Consider the following 16,759-nt stretch of genomic DNA (forward strand, 5'->3'; position numbering starts at 1 on the left):
ATGGCCTGGACGGAATGGATGTTGGGAAAATGTTTCCAATGGTAGGAGAGACTAGAACCTGAGGGCATAGCCTTAGAGTAAAAGGAAGATCTTTTGGAATGGGGACAAGGAGAATCTTTTTCAGCCAGAGAGTGGTGAATCTATGGAATTCACTGCCACGGAAGGCTGTGGAGGTCAGGTCATTGAGCATATTTAAGATTGAGATAGATAGGTTCTTGAGTATCAAGGGAAGTAGGGTTACAGGAAGAAAGTGGGAGAATGGGGTTGAGAAACCTATCAGCTATGATTGAATGACAAAGCAGACTTGATGGGCTAATTGGCCTAATTTCTGTTCCTATGTCTTATGGTCTTAAAGGAGAAAGTGAGGTCTGCAGATGCTGGAGATCAAAGTTGAAACTTTATTGCTGGAACAGCACAGCAGGTCAGGCAGCATCCAGGGAACAGGAGATTCGACGTTTCGGGCACAGGCCCTTCCTGAAGTCCTGTTCCCTGGATGCTGCCTGACCTGCTGTGCTGTTCCAGCAATAAAGTTTCAACTTATGGTCTTAAAGCCTACCACTTCAAACAAGTTTTTGGTGATCTAGACTAGCAACTGCATATAGAGTTATATAGTCATATAGCATTAAAACAGGCCTTTCGGCTCACCATGTCCATGCCAACCAACAAACATCAAACTACACAAATCCCATTTACCTGCACTGATTCATAGCCTACAATGCCCTGGCATTTTAAGTGTTCATCTAGATGCTTCTTAAATGTTGCAAGAGAACCTGTCTCCACCATCTCCTGAGTAGCACATTCTATATATTAACACCCCGTGGGTGGAAACACTTTTTCTCAGATCTCCTCTAAACCACTTACTCCAGCATCCTAATCTTATTCCTTCTGGTCTTAGACACATCTGACGTGGGGAAAATATTCTCATGATCTACTTTCGTCTATGCCTCTCATAATTTTGTGTATCTCAATAAATTCTCTCTCAGGCTCCTCTGCTTCAATGAAAACAAACCCAGCCTATCCAGTCTCTCCTCATAACTGTGACTTTTCATCCCAGGCAACACCATGGTGAACATCCTCTGCACCCTGTCCAGTGCAATCATGTCCTTCCGGTAGTATGGTGACCAGACAATACACAGTATTCCATCTGTGGTCAAACAGATGTTTTATAAAGTTAAAACAAGACTTCCTTGCTTCTATATTGTATGCCCTGGTTAATAAATGCAAGCATCCCACATGCCTTCTTCGCCATCCTGTATACCTGCACAGACAAAATTCAGGGATCTGGGGACTCGTACATCAGGGTCCCTTTGTTCCTCAATACTCTCTAGAGATCTATCATTCAAGCATAAAAACATTCCTCCACCATTGCCCTTTGCCTCCTATTTGCAACCCAGTTGCCAACTTGCCTTGGATCCCATGGGCTATTATCTTTTGGACTAGCTTTCCATGTGTGACATTGTTAAAGGCCTTATTGAAGTTCACTTAAATCACTTCAACTGCACAACCCTCATCAATATATTTAGCCACCTTATGAAAAAAATCAATTAAATTCATCAGACAGAATTTCCCTCAATCAAATCCGTGTTGACAATCCATTATCAATCCCTGCCTTTCTGAGTGTTGATTAATCTGTCCCTGAAAATTGTTTCCAATAATCTCCTATCACTGATGTCAGACTAATTGGTCTGCAATCACCTGGCCTATTTATGCTGCCTTTCTTGAACAAAAGAACGACATTAACAATCCTCAGTCATCTGGCAATTTATCTGTGACCAGCGAAGTATTAAATATCTCTGTCAGGGCCCTAGCAATCGGTTCCCTTGCCTCCTATTGCAGCCTGGGGTACATTTCATCAGGCTTTGGAGACTTTTGCACCTTTATGCCCACTGAAACATCTAATATTTCCTCCTTATTAATCTTAACATGTTCTAGTAACTCACTATCTCAATTGAAATCCTCAGATACAATGTCTTTCTCATATGTGAATGCACAGAAGTATCCATTTAAGACCTCGCTCACATTCTCAGGCTCCATGCACAGATTGCCCCATTGGGCAATTCCCACTCTTTCCCTGGTCATTGAGTCATAGAGTCATACAGCATGGGTAACAGACCTTTCAGTCCAACTCATCTGCACCGACCAGACATCCCAATCTGACCTTGTCCCATTTGCTAGCATTTGGCCCATTTCCCTTCAAACCTGTTCATGTGCCGATCCAGATGCCTTTTAAATGTTGTAATAGTACTAGCCTCCACCATCTTCTCTGGCAGCTCGTTTCAGACACGTTCCACCCTCTGTGTGAAAAGGACTCTCTGATTCTTTTTAAATCTTTCCCCTTTCACCTTAAACCTATGTCCTAATTTATTTTTAAGCAATCCCTTATATTCCCTTTTGAAGAGCCTCCCCTGTTTTTAATGCTCTGTACTTGACATCTGCTTCTTTCTTTATATTTATCAAACTTGCAATATCTCTTGACATTTAACGTTCCTTGGACTTGCTGCCCTTGCACTTCACTCTTAGAGGAACATGCTGGCCCAAAATTCTCATTATACTCTCTCATACTCATCTGTTCACCCCCCTACTGGACTGTTTTAGCATCTTTTCCAAATCAGTTTGGACCTTGCTCTCAATTTTACAGCTACTCTGTGCCCCAACCCCCTGCCAAATTATTTAAAACACAAGCGAATCTCCTATCAGGGCTATTGGACCCATGATTGTTCAGGTACAACCTATCCAGCTTGCACAGGTTCCTCCTACTCCAGAAGCTATCCCAGTGATTCAAAAGTCTGAAGCCCTCCCTCCGAGGGCTTTACCACATGTAAAGCCACCATAGCATCCCTTTGCCACATGTATAGTTAAGCTATCTTCCTATTCCTATACTCAGTGTGTGACACTGGAAGTAATTCAGAGATTACAGCATTAGTTGTTGACCTCTTTAATTTACTACCATCTCTCCTGTTGCAGGACCTCATTTCTTCTTTCTATCCATGTCGTTGGTACCCACTCTTATCAAATGTCCTACAGCCGATCTGAGACATCCCTAACCCTAGTACCAAAGAGGCAACAAGTCATTGAGAGTCTTGCTTGCTGACACAAAACTGCCTTGATGTTAGACTGGGGTGGACAAAGTCAGAAGTCATTTGACACCAGGTCATAGTCCAACAGGTTTATTTGAAATCACAAGCTTTCGGAGGCTGCTCCCTCGTCAGGTGAAGACCACTGAAGGTTGAATGTTTTAACTCCCCCTCCCACTCCACCAAGCACATGCAGATCATGGGCCTCCTCCATCGCCAAACCCTTACCACCCGACTCCTGGAGGAAGAACGCCTCATCTTCCACCATGGGACCCTGCAACCACACATGATCAATGTGGATTTCACCTCATTTCCTCTTCCCCCTCCTCCCCCACCCTATCCCACTCCCAAACCTCCAACACGGCAGCGCCCCCTTGACCGGTTCTACATGTCCATCTTTCTTCCTTCCACCCATCTGCTATACCCTCCCCTCCGACCGGTCACTTCCACCTACACCTTCATCTACCTATCACATTCCCAGCTACCTCATCCCAGCCTCACCCCCCCTCCCATTTATCTCTCAGCACCCCCCCCCCCGCCCCCCCCCGGCTCACAAGTCTCATTCCTGATGAAGGGTTTATGCCCAAAGTGTTGATTCTCCTGCTTCTTGGATGCTGCCTGACCTGTTGTGCTTTTCCAGTACCACACTTTCGAATTTGAAAGGGGGGTGGCCCCAGGGAACTCCTGCACCACGTGTCATAGTTACCAGTCTTCCTGGTGATCACCCAAAGCTTTACTTCCTATGAAGCCCTTACTTGTGATATGACCAGCTCACTAAACATACTATCCACAAGGTCCTCAGCATCATGGATGCTCTATAGTGAGTCCATCCACAGCTTCAGCCACTCCATGTGGTCAAACCAGAGCTGCAGCTGGACACACTTCCTGCATATATGGCTCAGTGTCATACTTCTGTTTTATAGTGCTCCCATGAAGGAAAATTTGAGCTCACAACTAGATTAACCATGATTTTAATGAATGGTACAGCAAATCAAAAGGGCCAAATGGCCTACTCCAGCTCATAGGCCCTATCAGATTGTAATGTGTAAGAGCTAAAGTAGGTCACTTGACCCATTGAAAGTGCTGTGCCATTCAGTCACTTAATGGCAGATTTGATAAACCTCAATTCCACCTACTACATTATTCAAATAGTCCTTGATTCCCCCACCTAATTAAAAATTGTCTACCTCAGCCTTGAATTGTTTAGCGACCCAGCCTTGACAGTCATCTGGGGTAAAGAATTCCACAGATTGACTACTCTCAGAAGAAATTCCTCCTTATCTCTATCCTACTCTGAGATTATGCCCTCTGGTCCTATACTCCTTTGCAAGGGGAAATGGCATCTCTGCATATAACTTGTCAAGCTCACTAAGAATCTTATATCATCCTACAAAGTCTGTTCTCATTCTTCTAAACTCCAATGAGTACAAGCCCAAACTACTTAACCTCACCTCATGAGAAAATCCCTCCACACCCAGAATCAAACAAGCTAGCCTTCTCTGGCCAGTATATCTTCATTTAGAGAAGGGGACCAAAACTGTTCACAGTATTTTAGCTATAATCTGACTGATACCCTGTATAGTTTTAGCAAGACTTCTTATTTTTATGGTCCAGTCCCTTTAAAATTAACGCCACCATTCCATTTGCCTTCCCTGGTACCTGCTGAACCTGAATGCTAACTTTATGTAATTCATGCATGAGAACCACTAAATCCCTCTTATTTATTTATTATTCATTTATATCTCAGAAGGTATAGTGAAAAGTGTTTTGTTCAATTTTTTGATTCATGCTGCCAAAGTGCTTAACCTCACACTTCCTCACATGATATTTCATCTGCCAAGTTTTTACCCATTCACCCACCTACCTAGATTCTTTGTGTCATCCTCCCTACATGCCTTCACAACTATGTTTGTGTCATTCACATCCATGGCTCTAGCACATTCACCACCATCATCTAAGTCATTAGTATACATTATGAATAATTGTGGCTCCAGTACTGATCCCTGTGGCACACCACTAGTTACAGGTTGCCAATGCTGGAAATATCTCCTAGATCCCTACTCTCTGCCTTCTGTTAGTTATCCAATTCCCTGTCCATGCTTATATACTAGCCCCAACACCAAGAGCTCTTATCTTAGTAATTAGCCTTATGTACATTACTTAATCGAACACCTCTTAGAAATCCAAATATATTACATCGATTGGGTCCTCTTTATCTAGGTTAGAGTGGTGCTGGAAAAGCACAGCAGTTCAGGCAGCATCCGAGGAGCAGGAAAATCGACGTTTCAGGCAAAAGTCCTTCTCTTTATCTACCTTTGCTACCCTCTCAAAGAAATCTAACAAACTTATCTGGCATGATTTCCCCTTTGTTCCTTTGGGAATGTCTTGGGACAATTTTATTCTGTTAAGGGCACCAGGAAGTACCATAAGCTGTTTGTAAAATAATGTTGCAAACTGAGCAAGTTGTTGAGAAAACTGTAAGAGATTATTTTGATTTTGATTTAAGAATGTTATTCATTATTTTATTTTAAGGGAGGAAAATGATTCTACTAGTGTAAAAGACCTGAGCTATCCTGAGACGGTGCACATCCAAAAACGTCAAAGAAGGCTGAAGGAGCTGGAAATACTGCATCAGGAAAAGGATTTGAATGTTCAAAAAATAAGGTACTTAATAATTTCTGTAATCCTTTAAGTGTTCTGGGTGAATCATATTTTATGAATTGAAAAGAAGATATGAGGTTGATTTGGACATCTGCATATGAAAGTGAGATTTTTCTCTGTGCGTATTTGACAGGATATCTTAATAATTTATCATTACAGTATCTGTATAATTTCAACATATATTTGTTTCAATATATATATTCATTGCTGTTTGTCCTTCCAATTAGAAATCATGGGCTGAATCTTACCATATTTTGGCAAAATGTAATTTTTTGCCAAGTTTCTCTCCATGAGGCCTAACTGGTTTTCTCGCACAACTCTCCCAACTTGATCGCAAACAAAATACCACACCTGTGTGGTGTCCCACTCGTTCGATGCTAGCTTGATTCTCGCTCCCACTTGCTATGGCTGAACGTACTCACCAGATATCTTGGAACATTTGGCATATGTGAAATCTGCACCCCGCTTTGCGGACAGAGACCCGAATGTCCTGATAAATGAGTTAGTGCAAAGGATTGTGTTCAGTGTAGGAACACTGCATTCAGTTCTGGTCCCCCAGCTACAGGAGAGATGTTGTGAAACTTGAAAGGGTTCAGAAAAGATTTGCAAGGATGTTGCCAGAATTGGAGGATCTGATCTATAGGGAGAGGCTGAATAGGCTGGGGCTGTTTTCCCTACAGCGTCAGAGGCTGAGGGGTGACCTTATAGAGGTTTATAAAATCATGAGGGGCATGAATTGGATAAATAGACAAGATCTTTTCCCTGGGGTGGGGGAGTCCAGAACTAGAGAGCATAGGTATAGATTAGATTAGATTAGATTACCTACAGTGTGGAAACAGGCCGTTCGGCCCAACAAATCCACACCGACCCTCCGAAGAGTAACCCATCCACTCCCATTTCCCTCTGACTAATGCACCTAACACTATGGGCAATTTAGCATGGCCAAATCACCTGACCTGCACATCTTTGGATTGTGGGAGGAAACCGGAGCACCCAGAGGAAACCCATGCAGACGCAGGGAGAATGTGCAAACTCCACACAGACAGCCATCCGAGGCTGGAATCGAACTGGGTCCCTGGCGCAAGAGGGGAAAGATTTAAAAGGGACCTAAGGGGCCACATCATTCACGGCCTGGGAAGATTCCACCCCATGTTGTGTTAACACTGGGGACAGGTAAGGAAGGGAAATTGAGGCCACAATCAGGTCAACCATGATCTTATTGACTGGTGGAGTAAGATAGAGGTGCTATATGGCCTACTTCTGCTTCTAATTTATGCTTTTGCATTCAACACACAATGTTTCACCAAGTGGAATTGTTAGCTGAGAAATAACAACACTTATCTGTCTGCCTTTATAAGTAAGCATCAGATTCAAACTATACAACTATGTTAGAAGGTAGTCTAATTTGGAGAAATATTTCAGATTGATCATGTTCAGTTTACTTCTTGTACTTTCATGATGCAGTTTTTGTATCATAAAAATGATGTTGCTCAATGTTAGTCCGACCTGTGGAACCAATCTGAAGCCCATCTAACCTACACTATGCCATTCTCATACGTATGCCCATCCAATGACCATTTAAATGCCCTTAAGTTGGCGAGTCTACTACTGTTGCAGGCATTGCGTTCCAGACCCCTACTACTCTGAGTAAAGAAACTACCTCTGAATTCTGACCTATATCTACCACCCCTCAATTTAAAGCTATGTCCCCTCATGCTGGCCATCACCATCCGAGGGAAAAGGCTCTCGCTGTCCAACCTATCAAACCCTTTGATTTTCTTATACAGTATGTCTCAATTAAGTCATCTCTCAAACTTCTCTCTAATGAAAACAGCCTCAAGTCCCTCAGCCTTTCCTCCAAGAACCTTCTCTCCATACCAGGCAACATCCTAGTAAATCTCCTCTGAACCCTTCCCAAAGCTTCCACATCCTTCCTATAATGCGGTGACCAGAACTGTACACAATACTCCAAATGTGGCTGCACCAGAATTTTGTACAGCTGCAGCATGATCTCATGGTTCTGAAACTCAATCCCTCTACCAATAAAAGTTAACACACCGTATGCCTTCTTAACAACCCTATCATGGGTGGCAACTTTCAAGGATCTATGTATCTGGAGACCGAGTTCTTTCTGCTCATCCTCACTACCAAGAATCTTACCATTAGCCCAGTACTCTGCATTCCTGTTACTCCTTCCAAAGTGAAATCACCTCACACTTTTCCACATTAAACTCCATTTGCCACCTCTCTGCCCAGTTCTGCAGCTTATCTATGTCCCTCTGTAACCTACAACATCCTTCAGCACCATCCACATCTCCACCCACCTTAGTGTCAACCGCCAACTTACTAACGCATCCTTCTATGCCTTCATTTATATAAATGACAAACAGTGGACCCAAAACAGATCCTTGCAGTACCCCACTAGTAACTGAACTCCAGGATGAATATTTCCTATCAACTACCACCTTCTGTCTTCTTTCAGCTAGCCAATTCTGATCCAAACCGCAAAACCACCCTCAATCCCTTGCCTCCATATTTTGTATAATAGCCTACCGTGGGGAACCTTATCAAACGCTTTACTGAAATCCATATACACCACATCAACTGCTTTACCCTCATCCACCTGTTTTGTCACCTTCTCAAAGAACTCAATACGGTTTGTGAGGCATGACCTACCCTTCACAAAACCGTGTTGACTATCCCTAATTAACTTATTCCTCTTTAGATGATTATAAGTCCTATCTCTTATAACCCTTTACCCACTACAAGTAAGGCTCACAGGTCATTAATTTCCAGGGTTGTCTCTACTCCCCTTCTTGAACAAGGGAACAACATTTGCTATCCTCCAGTTTTCTGGCACTATTCCCGTAGACAATGATGACATAAAGATCAAAAGATCAAAGCCAATGTTCTGTGTCAGTGCATCAAGCATGAGATGTGTAAAACAGGTTCACTCTTCTGATCCATTTTCCTTGGTAAGTGAATTGGGAATTTATCAGAAGGTACGGAGCAGAAGTTATTTCCCCTTCGAGCAGGTGGAGTCTGTTGACATCAACAACTAGATGACTCAAACAATATCTGAGCGTTAAGTGACATTCCTATTAGCAGAAATAACAGATCTAAAAAGTTTTTTTCGAAAAAGATCTTATAGCTTTAAAAGTTGGAGTTCTGCAGGATTAACAAGCTTTCACAGGAGCTTTGTCTTGTGGATTGAGAAGGCCTGATCCAAAAATGTGAGATTCCTTGTGGAGCCATTACCTACACATTCACTCATGGGAATGAAACTGAGAGGCAATGCTGAGGAAGTCAGTTTCATTATGGGGCTGGAAAGATGAAGAAGTATTTCATATGGACGAGGAGGGATTGAAGCTTGGCAAGTGAATGTGAACAAGTGAATGTGCTTGTGCTGTGCAACTAGTGCGAAGAAGATTTAGAGGGATGAAGCGAAAATGCTCTCAGAAGAAGAGAATTTATTGAGGTGCACAGATTACTTCTTAGTTGAGAAGCATAAACTTCTGGTGCCCTATTTTATCCCATCTGGGAAGGTCAGTGAGTTTCTTCCACCATTGTGTTCTACACCTTCCCTATGCATTGCTGGCCAATGCAGCTGGTATTCTATTCCTTTCTGTCTTCTGGTATGCATTATGCCCTGTTGCTTTTGAATTTTTTTCTCCTAATGTGACAGACAGCACCACTCTCATTGAGATTGTTAAAGTTTGCAGCAGCGTTTCTATACGCATCAGTGTCCTGACGAAGGGTCACTCAACCGGAAACATTAACTCTGATTTCCCTCCACAGATGTTGCCAGACTTGCTGAGCTTTTTCAGCAATTTATTTTTTTATTTCTGATTTCAGCATCCGCACTTCTTTCATCTTTGTTTGTCATAATCCCATCTGATTTTATCACTGGATAAGTTGGATCTCAGACTGAAACTAAAAGATTTTCCAAGATATGGGTGGTTACCCTAAGCAAAAAGCAGTTATGGATGCTCCGAACTGAAAGCCTAAAGCTTTACTCTGCTCGTAAAATCTCTCCCAATGTAAACAAATTCCCATTACACTCCAGGAGCTATTTCTACCATGCTATTTCTTAAAGACATTCAGACTTCGGAAAACGTGACAAATTAATTATTCAATCCCTTCATTCATGCAGACCAATGCTTACATGCCACTCATTCAAAATCTAAACTTTATAATAAATGATGTTAAAATATATATAACATTTTACATCACAATACTTTTATCAAACTTTTGTGAAGTCATTTGATTCAGTGATCATTCTGTCGCCATCTTATCGGAAAAGAAGGCAAGAAATGTATTAAGCAGTTGAGTTTTAAAATAAGCAACAGCAGTTAATCCACGGCAAGCTTCCATACCTAATACTTTGAAAGAATTTTACATAAACTGACAGCCAGTTTTAGCCTGTTATTATGAAAAAGCACCTGAAATAGCTAAAACAGTTCCTTAACCGCGCAAAAGAACCTAGGATCTGTTAATTACAATGGTTCTGCTCGGTACTAGTTTTGCCTTTTTCACAAGTTCGTGTTATCAGACTTTAACCTTTGGTTGTTTGGATTTACCAAAACTTGCTTTCATCTGGGTGGAGCTGCACAAGTGCATGATGTTCAGAGTGTATTCGAGTGAAAACCTGTGGAAATCTAGGCATGCCAGTTCTTTGCATATCTGATTGCCTAAAGTTTGACTTGAAAATGTGTTGCTGGAAAAGCGCAGCAGGTCAGGCAGCATCCAAGGAACAGGAGAATTGCAGATGCTGATCTCCAGCATCTGCAGTCCTCACTTTCTCCTTAAAGTTTGACTTGACTTGGGATTTAGGTGTTTTTCCAGATAGGCTACTATTTCAGGGTAGTAAAAAAAAAAATTAAAATCCACTTTTATTTCAGTAGATTCCTGGAGGTTTTGACTTATTTATCTAAAGGTTGCATCCTTTCTTTCTGGCCATTTATAATGAATCCATTTCATTTTAGTTGACTGAATATCCTGTTTCCATTGCTTAGGATTATGGTATTTTCTGGAAGTGATTCCCAATATGTAATGGGCAATATTCCATGTTACTAGCAGCTTTCTGCATAAAAATTAGGAGTTGAACTTCACAAAGCCCTTTCCTCCTTGTAAAATTCACTCTAGATGCCTTACCATCCCCTGCCTTTCCACCTTGCACCTGGAAGTCTGTTGTCTCATCCAAGAGTGTTTACAGTGTTCTGAATACAGTTCAATAGGTCAGCAATAGAAATAGTTCTGTGCATCCACTGGATATAATCGTGAGAATGTATTTTGGACAGCCAAGTGTTCATTTTTAGTATGGAGATTATAATACTTTCGATTGAAACGATTATTTGATAATAGCATGACAGCCAGAGCAAAATTGTTTGCCATGAAAATAAAAGGGTGTTGCATTATTTGCAACATCTTGCAATCAGGCAGCTCATTTGCACATGGCATGTTGTGAGGTTGGGAATGATCAATGGCAGTAATTAGAACATCTCACTGAGGGATTCTGACACTTTACTGCATCATTGCTTTTTCAGCTGTTTAGATTCAGACAAAAAATTTCCAGCAGATGTCTATGAACATGGATATCCGTATTACCAAATATGTTTATTTTTAGAACATGGTCTTCGGATATTTTGCAATGTTAAACAGTTAGCTATAGATGCATTAGTCTATTTTTCAAGTGATCGTTTATTAAATGTAAATTTTCATTTCACTTCCATGTTAAGTCAGATTATTTAGATGTCTGAATGAACTCAATGTTGTTTTTAATACGTTTCCAAAGTACATTTTCTTCTGTTTTCTTAAAATCCTACCTTTGTAAATACTACTAGCATGGTGTCATGCTAGAAATCATTCCCAACCTCACAACACCAGGGATTCAGTTTTGATTCTACCCTTCAGGCTGTGTGGAGTTTTCACGTTCTCCCCAGGTATACGTGTGTTTCCTCCAGATGCTCTGGTTTCCTCCTACAGTCCAAAGATGTGCAGGTTAGGTAGATTGGCCATGCTAAATTGCCTCATAGTGTCCAAGGATGTGCAGGCTAGGTGAGTTAGCGAGGATAAATAATGTCTTACAGGGATAGGTTCTGGACCTTGCTTCAAGCCTATTCTTGATGTCATGTCTTCATTTTGCCACTTGGTGTTTTCTTTAATTCAAGAAAACCTTCTGATTAACTCGTTCATGTAAACATGTGTTAACTCTGTTTCACTTAGAGAAAGATATAGCTTTGTCTTAAAAAGACTTCAAGCCTTTGTTGCTCCCAATCAAGGGAGAGGGCTGAAAAGAGGGGTTTCAGTTCATCTCTTCCAATTTGATCTTAACAGCAGTGATTGCATGATGCTGATTCTCCATAACCTATTTGGGATCTTATACATAAGATAACTCACTTGATTGTAACTGTCCTGAATAGATTAGATGATCCAATGAGAAAACTGATTGTATTTCAACACAGTGCCAGGGACCTGGGTTCGATTGCAGCCCTGGGTAATTATCTGAGTGGAGTTTGCATGTTAGCCCCGTATCTGCTTCGGTGCTACGGTTTCCTCCCATAGTCCACAAACACGCAGGTTAGGTGGATTAGCCATCCTAAATTGCCTCATAGTGTCCAGGGATGTGCAGGCTAGGTGGATTAGCCAGAATAAATGATTTCTTACAGGGACAGGTTCTGGATCCTGGTGGGATGCTCTTCAGAAGGCCAGTGCAGGCTCAATGGATCGAATGGCCTTTTTCTGTACTGTAGGGTTTATATGATTTTTCCTGCCATTTTGTATTTCAATATCAGGCACCATGCATACATGCTGGTATGTCAATAATTATAAATTCTAATTATTCATTATCACAGGGCTTTCTGATTGATTGCAATTATCTATTTTATTACTATTTTATTACTGGGTAATAGTAAAAGCTAAAAAGAAATATACTTTATAATATATTTATGATATAAAATAATCATGAATTCAGATTTCATACGAATATAGATCAGGATCCGTTTGTGATTTTGACTGACTGTTTGCCTGAGTATTAACTGACAAAACGTAAATGGCTGATCCTACGTAACTTTCATCGAATCGATTTAATTTTATAATATTCCTTAAGATGTCTTACTTATTTCAGATCTTTATTTCATCTCATACCAAAATAATTATTGTGGTTTGATCCTTTAATCATGTTGTTTCAGTGAAATTCTACAGTAATTTTCTGTGGATAGCCCTCCTGAATTTCTGAAAATGTCCTGTAGATGTTTACATTTCTGGATGAATCCAAAACCGAAGATCACAAATATAACATAGTCACCAATAAATCAGGAGAAACCTCTTTACCAATATAGTAGTTAGAATGTGGAACCTGCTGCCTACATGGAGAATTTGAAGTGAATGGTAAAGATATACGTAAGGGGGAAGCTGGATAAGTATGCAAGGAAGTAAGAATAGAAGAATGCCCTGATAGAGTTAGGTGAAATACAACATAAAGAGCAACGTGCGCTGAGACAGCACTTCTAACAGAGTAAAACATTGTCAGGCACTTCAAAGGAGTATAATCAGATGAAAATTGTTACAAAATGAAATAATGAGGCAAGATTCAGAAACAAGAATTTTGGTTTTTTGGGATGAGTGTATTATATTATTATGACCAGTGAGATGGGATGGTTTGGCAATAGAACATAGAACAAAACAGCATAGAACAGGCCCTTCAGCCCACGCTGTTGTGCCGACCACTGATCCTCATGTGTGCACCCTCAAATATCTGTGACCATATGCATGTCCAGTAGTCTCTTAAATGTCCCCAATGACCTTGCTTCCACAAGTGGTTCTGGCAACGCATTCCATGCTCTCACAACTCTCTGTGAGAAGAACCCACCTCTGACATCCCCTCTATACTTTCCTCCAACCAGCTTAAAACTATGACCCCTCGTGTTAGTCATTTCTGCCCTGGGAAATAGTCTCTGGCTATCGACTCTATCTATGCCTCTCATTATCTTGTATACCTCAATTAGGTCCCCTCTCCTCCTCCTTTTCTCCAATGAAAAATGTCCGAGCTCAGTCAACCTCTTTTCATAAGATAAGCCCTCCAGTCCAGGCAGCATCCTGGTAAACCTCTTCTGAACCCTCTCCAAAGCATCCACATCTTTCCTATAACAGGGCGACCAGAACTGGACGCAGTATTCCAAGTGCAGTCTAACCAAAGTTTTATAGAGGTGCAACAAGATCTCACGACTCTTAAACTCATTCCCCCTGTTAATGAAAGCCAAAACACCATATGCTTTCTTAACAACCCTGTCCACTTTGGTGGCCATTTTAAGGGTGTACCTGCACACCAAGATCTCTCTGTTCCTCCACACTGCCAAGAATCCTATCCTTAATCCTGTACTCAGCTTTCAAATTCGACCTTCCAAAATGCATCACCTTGCATTTATCCAGGTTGAACTCCATCTGCCACCTCTCAGCCCATCTCTGCATCCTGTCAATGTCCCGCTGCAGCCTACAACAGCCCTTTATACTATCAACGACACCTCCAACCTTTGTGTCGTCTGCAAACTTGCTGACCCATCCTTCAATCCCCTCATCCAAGTCATTAATAAAAATTACAAACAGTAGAGGCCCAAGGACAGAGCCCTGTGGAACACCACTCACCACAGACTTCCAGGCAGAATATTTTCCTTCGCTCGCTGTCTTCTGTTGGCCAGCCAATTGTGTATCCAAACAGCTAAGTTCCCCTGTATCCCATTCCTCCTGACCTTCTGAATGAGCCTACCATGGGAAACCTTATCAAATGCCTTGCTGAAGTCCATATACACCATATACACAGCTTGACCCTCATCAACCTTTCTAGTCACATCCTCAAAGAACTCAATAAGGTTTGTGAGGCATGACCTGCCCCTCACAAAGCTGTGTTGACTGCATTTAATCAAGCTATGCTCTTCCAGATGGTCATAAATCCTATCCCTCAGAATCCTTTCTAACACTTTGCAGACGACAGACGTGAAACTTGTAATTGCTGGGGATTTCCCTATTTCCTTTCTTGAAGAGAGGAATTACATGTGCCTCTCTCCAGTCCTCAGGTACGACTCCAGTGGAGAGCGAGGATGCAAAGATCTTCGCAAGTGGCGAAGCAATTGCATTTCTCGTTTCCCAAAGCTGCCGAGGACAAATCTGGTCCGGGCCTGGCGACTTGTCAACCTTAATGTTTGACAAAATTTTCAGCACATCAGCTTCCTCTATCTCTATCCATTCCAGCATGCACACCTGCTCTTCAAAGGTTTCATTCACGACAAAGTTCATTTCTTTCGTAAAGACAGAAGCAAAAAGCTCATTTAGGGCTTCCCCTACCTCCTCAGACTCCACACACAAATTGTGCTATCCTTGATCGATCCTACTCTTTCTTTGACCATTCTCTTATTCCTCACATAAGTGTAAAATGCCTTTGTGTTCTCCCTAATCCGTTCTGCCAAGCCTTTCTTATGCCCCCTCCTGGCTCTCCTCAGACCACTTTTGAGCTCCTTCCTCGCCTGCCTCTAATCCTGTAGAGCTGAGCTTGACCCTAGCTTCCTACACCTTACGTAAGCTACCTTTTTCCTTTTGACGAGAAGCTCCACCGCTCTCGTCATCCAAGGTTCCTTTATCTTACCACTTCTTGCCTGTCTCAGAGGGACATATTTATTCATCACTTGCAACAACTGTTCCTTAAACAGTCTCCACATGCCTATAGTGCCTTTACCATGGAACAATTGCTCCCAATCCATGCTTCCTAATTCATGTCTAATCGCATCATAGTTTCCTCTTCCCCAATTAAATATCCTCCCATTTTGCCTAATCCTCTCCTTCTCCATAGCTATGTAGAATGTGAGGCAGTTGTGGTCACTATCACCAAAATGCTCTCCCACCACAAGATCTGATACCTGCCCCGGCTCGTTTCTGAGCACCAAGTCTAGAATGGCCTCTCCCCTCGTCGGCCTGTCAACGTACTGAGTTAGGAAACCCTCCTGAACACACCTTACAAAAACAGCTGCATTCAAATCTTCTGCTCGAAGAAGGTTCCAATCAACATTGGGAAAGTTAAAGTCACCCAATCCACTTCTTAACCCCTTCTGGATCGATTGCAAGAAATATTTTACTTCTTTCTAGCTTGTAACTATGCACTTCAATTGAATCAAGGTCAAAATTAATGAAGCAAATGCAACATTGTTTTGAATGAAAGGAACAGAAATTTTATTACTTACTTACCACTAGACATAAACATAAACCATGATATTAAACACACATACACACAGACACCAACACAGGTACAGAGTTTAAAAAGAACTCTCACATACAGACAGGAAGAATACAGTTATTAGAATCCTGGAGTGATTAAATTTTGACCTAAGACTGTAGTTGTTCAATTGGTGATGATATCCTCGGTCGTGCAAATATAAAGATTACCTCGAGGCCATGGTCAGTGGTTGTTTCTCCGATTTGCTTTTTTAACCAGGCACTGTTTTCATGTTGATGAGGAACAGGCAGAGAAAGAATTTCAATCCTTGCTGTTACAAATTTTTGTCTTTTGATAAAAAGGCAATTTTAATTCAGATAATTTTGTTTATTGGTTCCTGATCTTGTCTCAACCTATAGTCAAATAATTGCTGCAGCAATTTTAGATACATGATTAAAATCAAATGATGGAAGTTGAAAATTGAGTATTTATTTTACCACTATTGTGTCAGTATTCAGGCCCTGATATCTCAGCGTTCCTTCGGTTGACTCAGCATTGTAAATGCATTGACATAAACTTCCTATAGCACCTGAATTATAATCATTATGTCAGGTTTTGTGAATGCACTTGAACAGGCAAGAATCACGGCATTGTGATTGTCTGTGATGTTACATTTTTCTGTCATGACCTGTTTGAAACTGAGTTTCAAAGTCACAATTCTTTTTAGAATGGAGAAGGAGAAATAATTATGTTGCAAACAATAAATGGCCAAAAGCAAAAAACGTTAGGTCTGATTGGCAACTCCAGTTCACAGAAAGTTTGT

The 16,759-nt window shown here is 41.4% G+C and overlaps 1 protein-coding gene across 3 annotated transcripts in view; it reads left to right on the top strand.

Moving 5' to 3' along the window:
* The window catches only part of cfap74 (cilia and flagella associated protein 74), a 219,223-nt gene that overhangs the window by 19,881 nt on the left and 182,583 nt on the right, over positions 1-16,759 (top strand). For all 3 annotated transcript variants that reach the window (XM_043676311.2, XM_043676312.2, XM_087980219.1), the window contains exon 4: positions 5,607-5,738. In XM_043676311.2, the coding sequence (XP_043532246.2) occupies positions 5,607-5,738 (132 nt within the window). The remainder of the gene's footprint in view (positions 1-5,606; positions 5,739-16,759) is intronic.

The sequence above is a fragment of the Chiloscyllium plagiosum genome, unplaced genomic scaffold (genome assembly GCF_037043375.1).
Source record: "Chiloscyllium plagiosum isolate Xiang-an unplaced genomic scaffold, Cpla_swu_hap1 HiC_scaffold_37, whole genome shotgun sequence".
NCBI lineage: Eukaryota > Metazoa > Chordata > Chondrichthyes > Orectolobiformes > Hemiscylliidae > Chiloscyllium > Chiloscyllium plagiosum.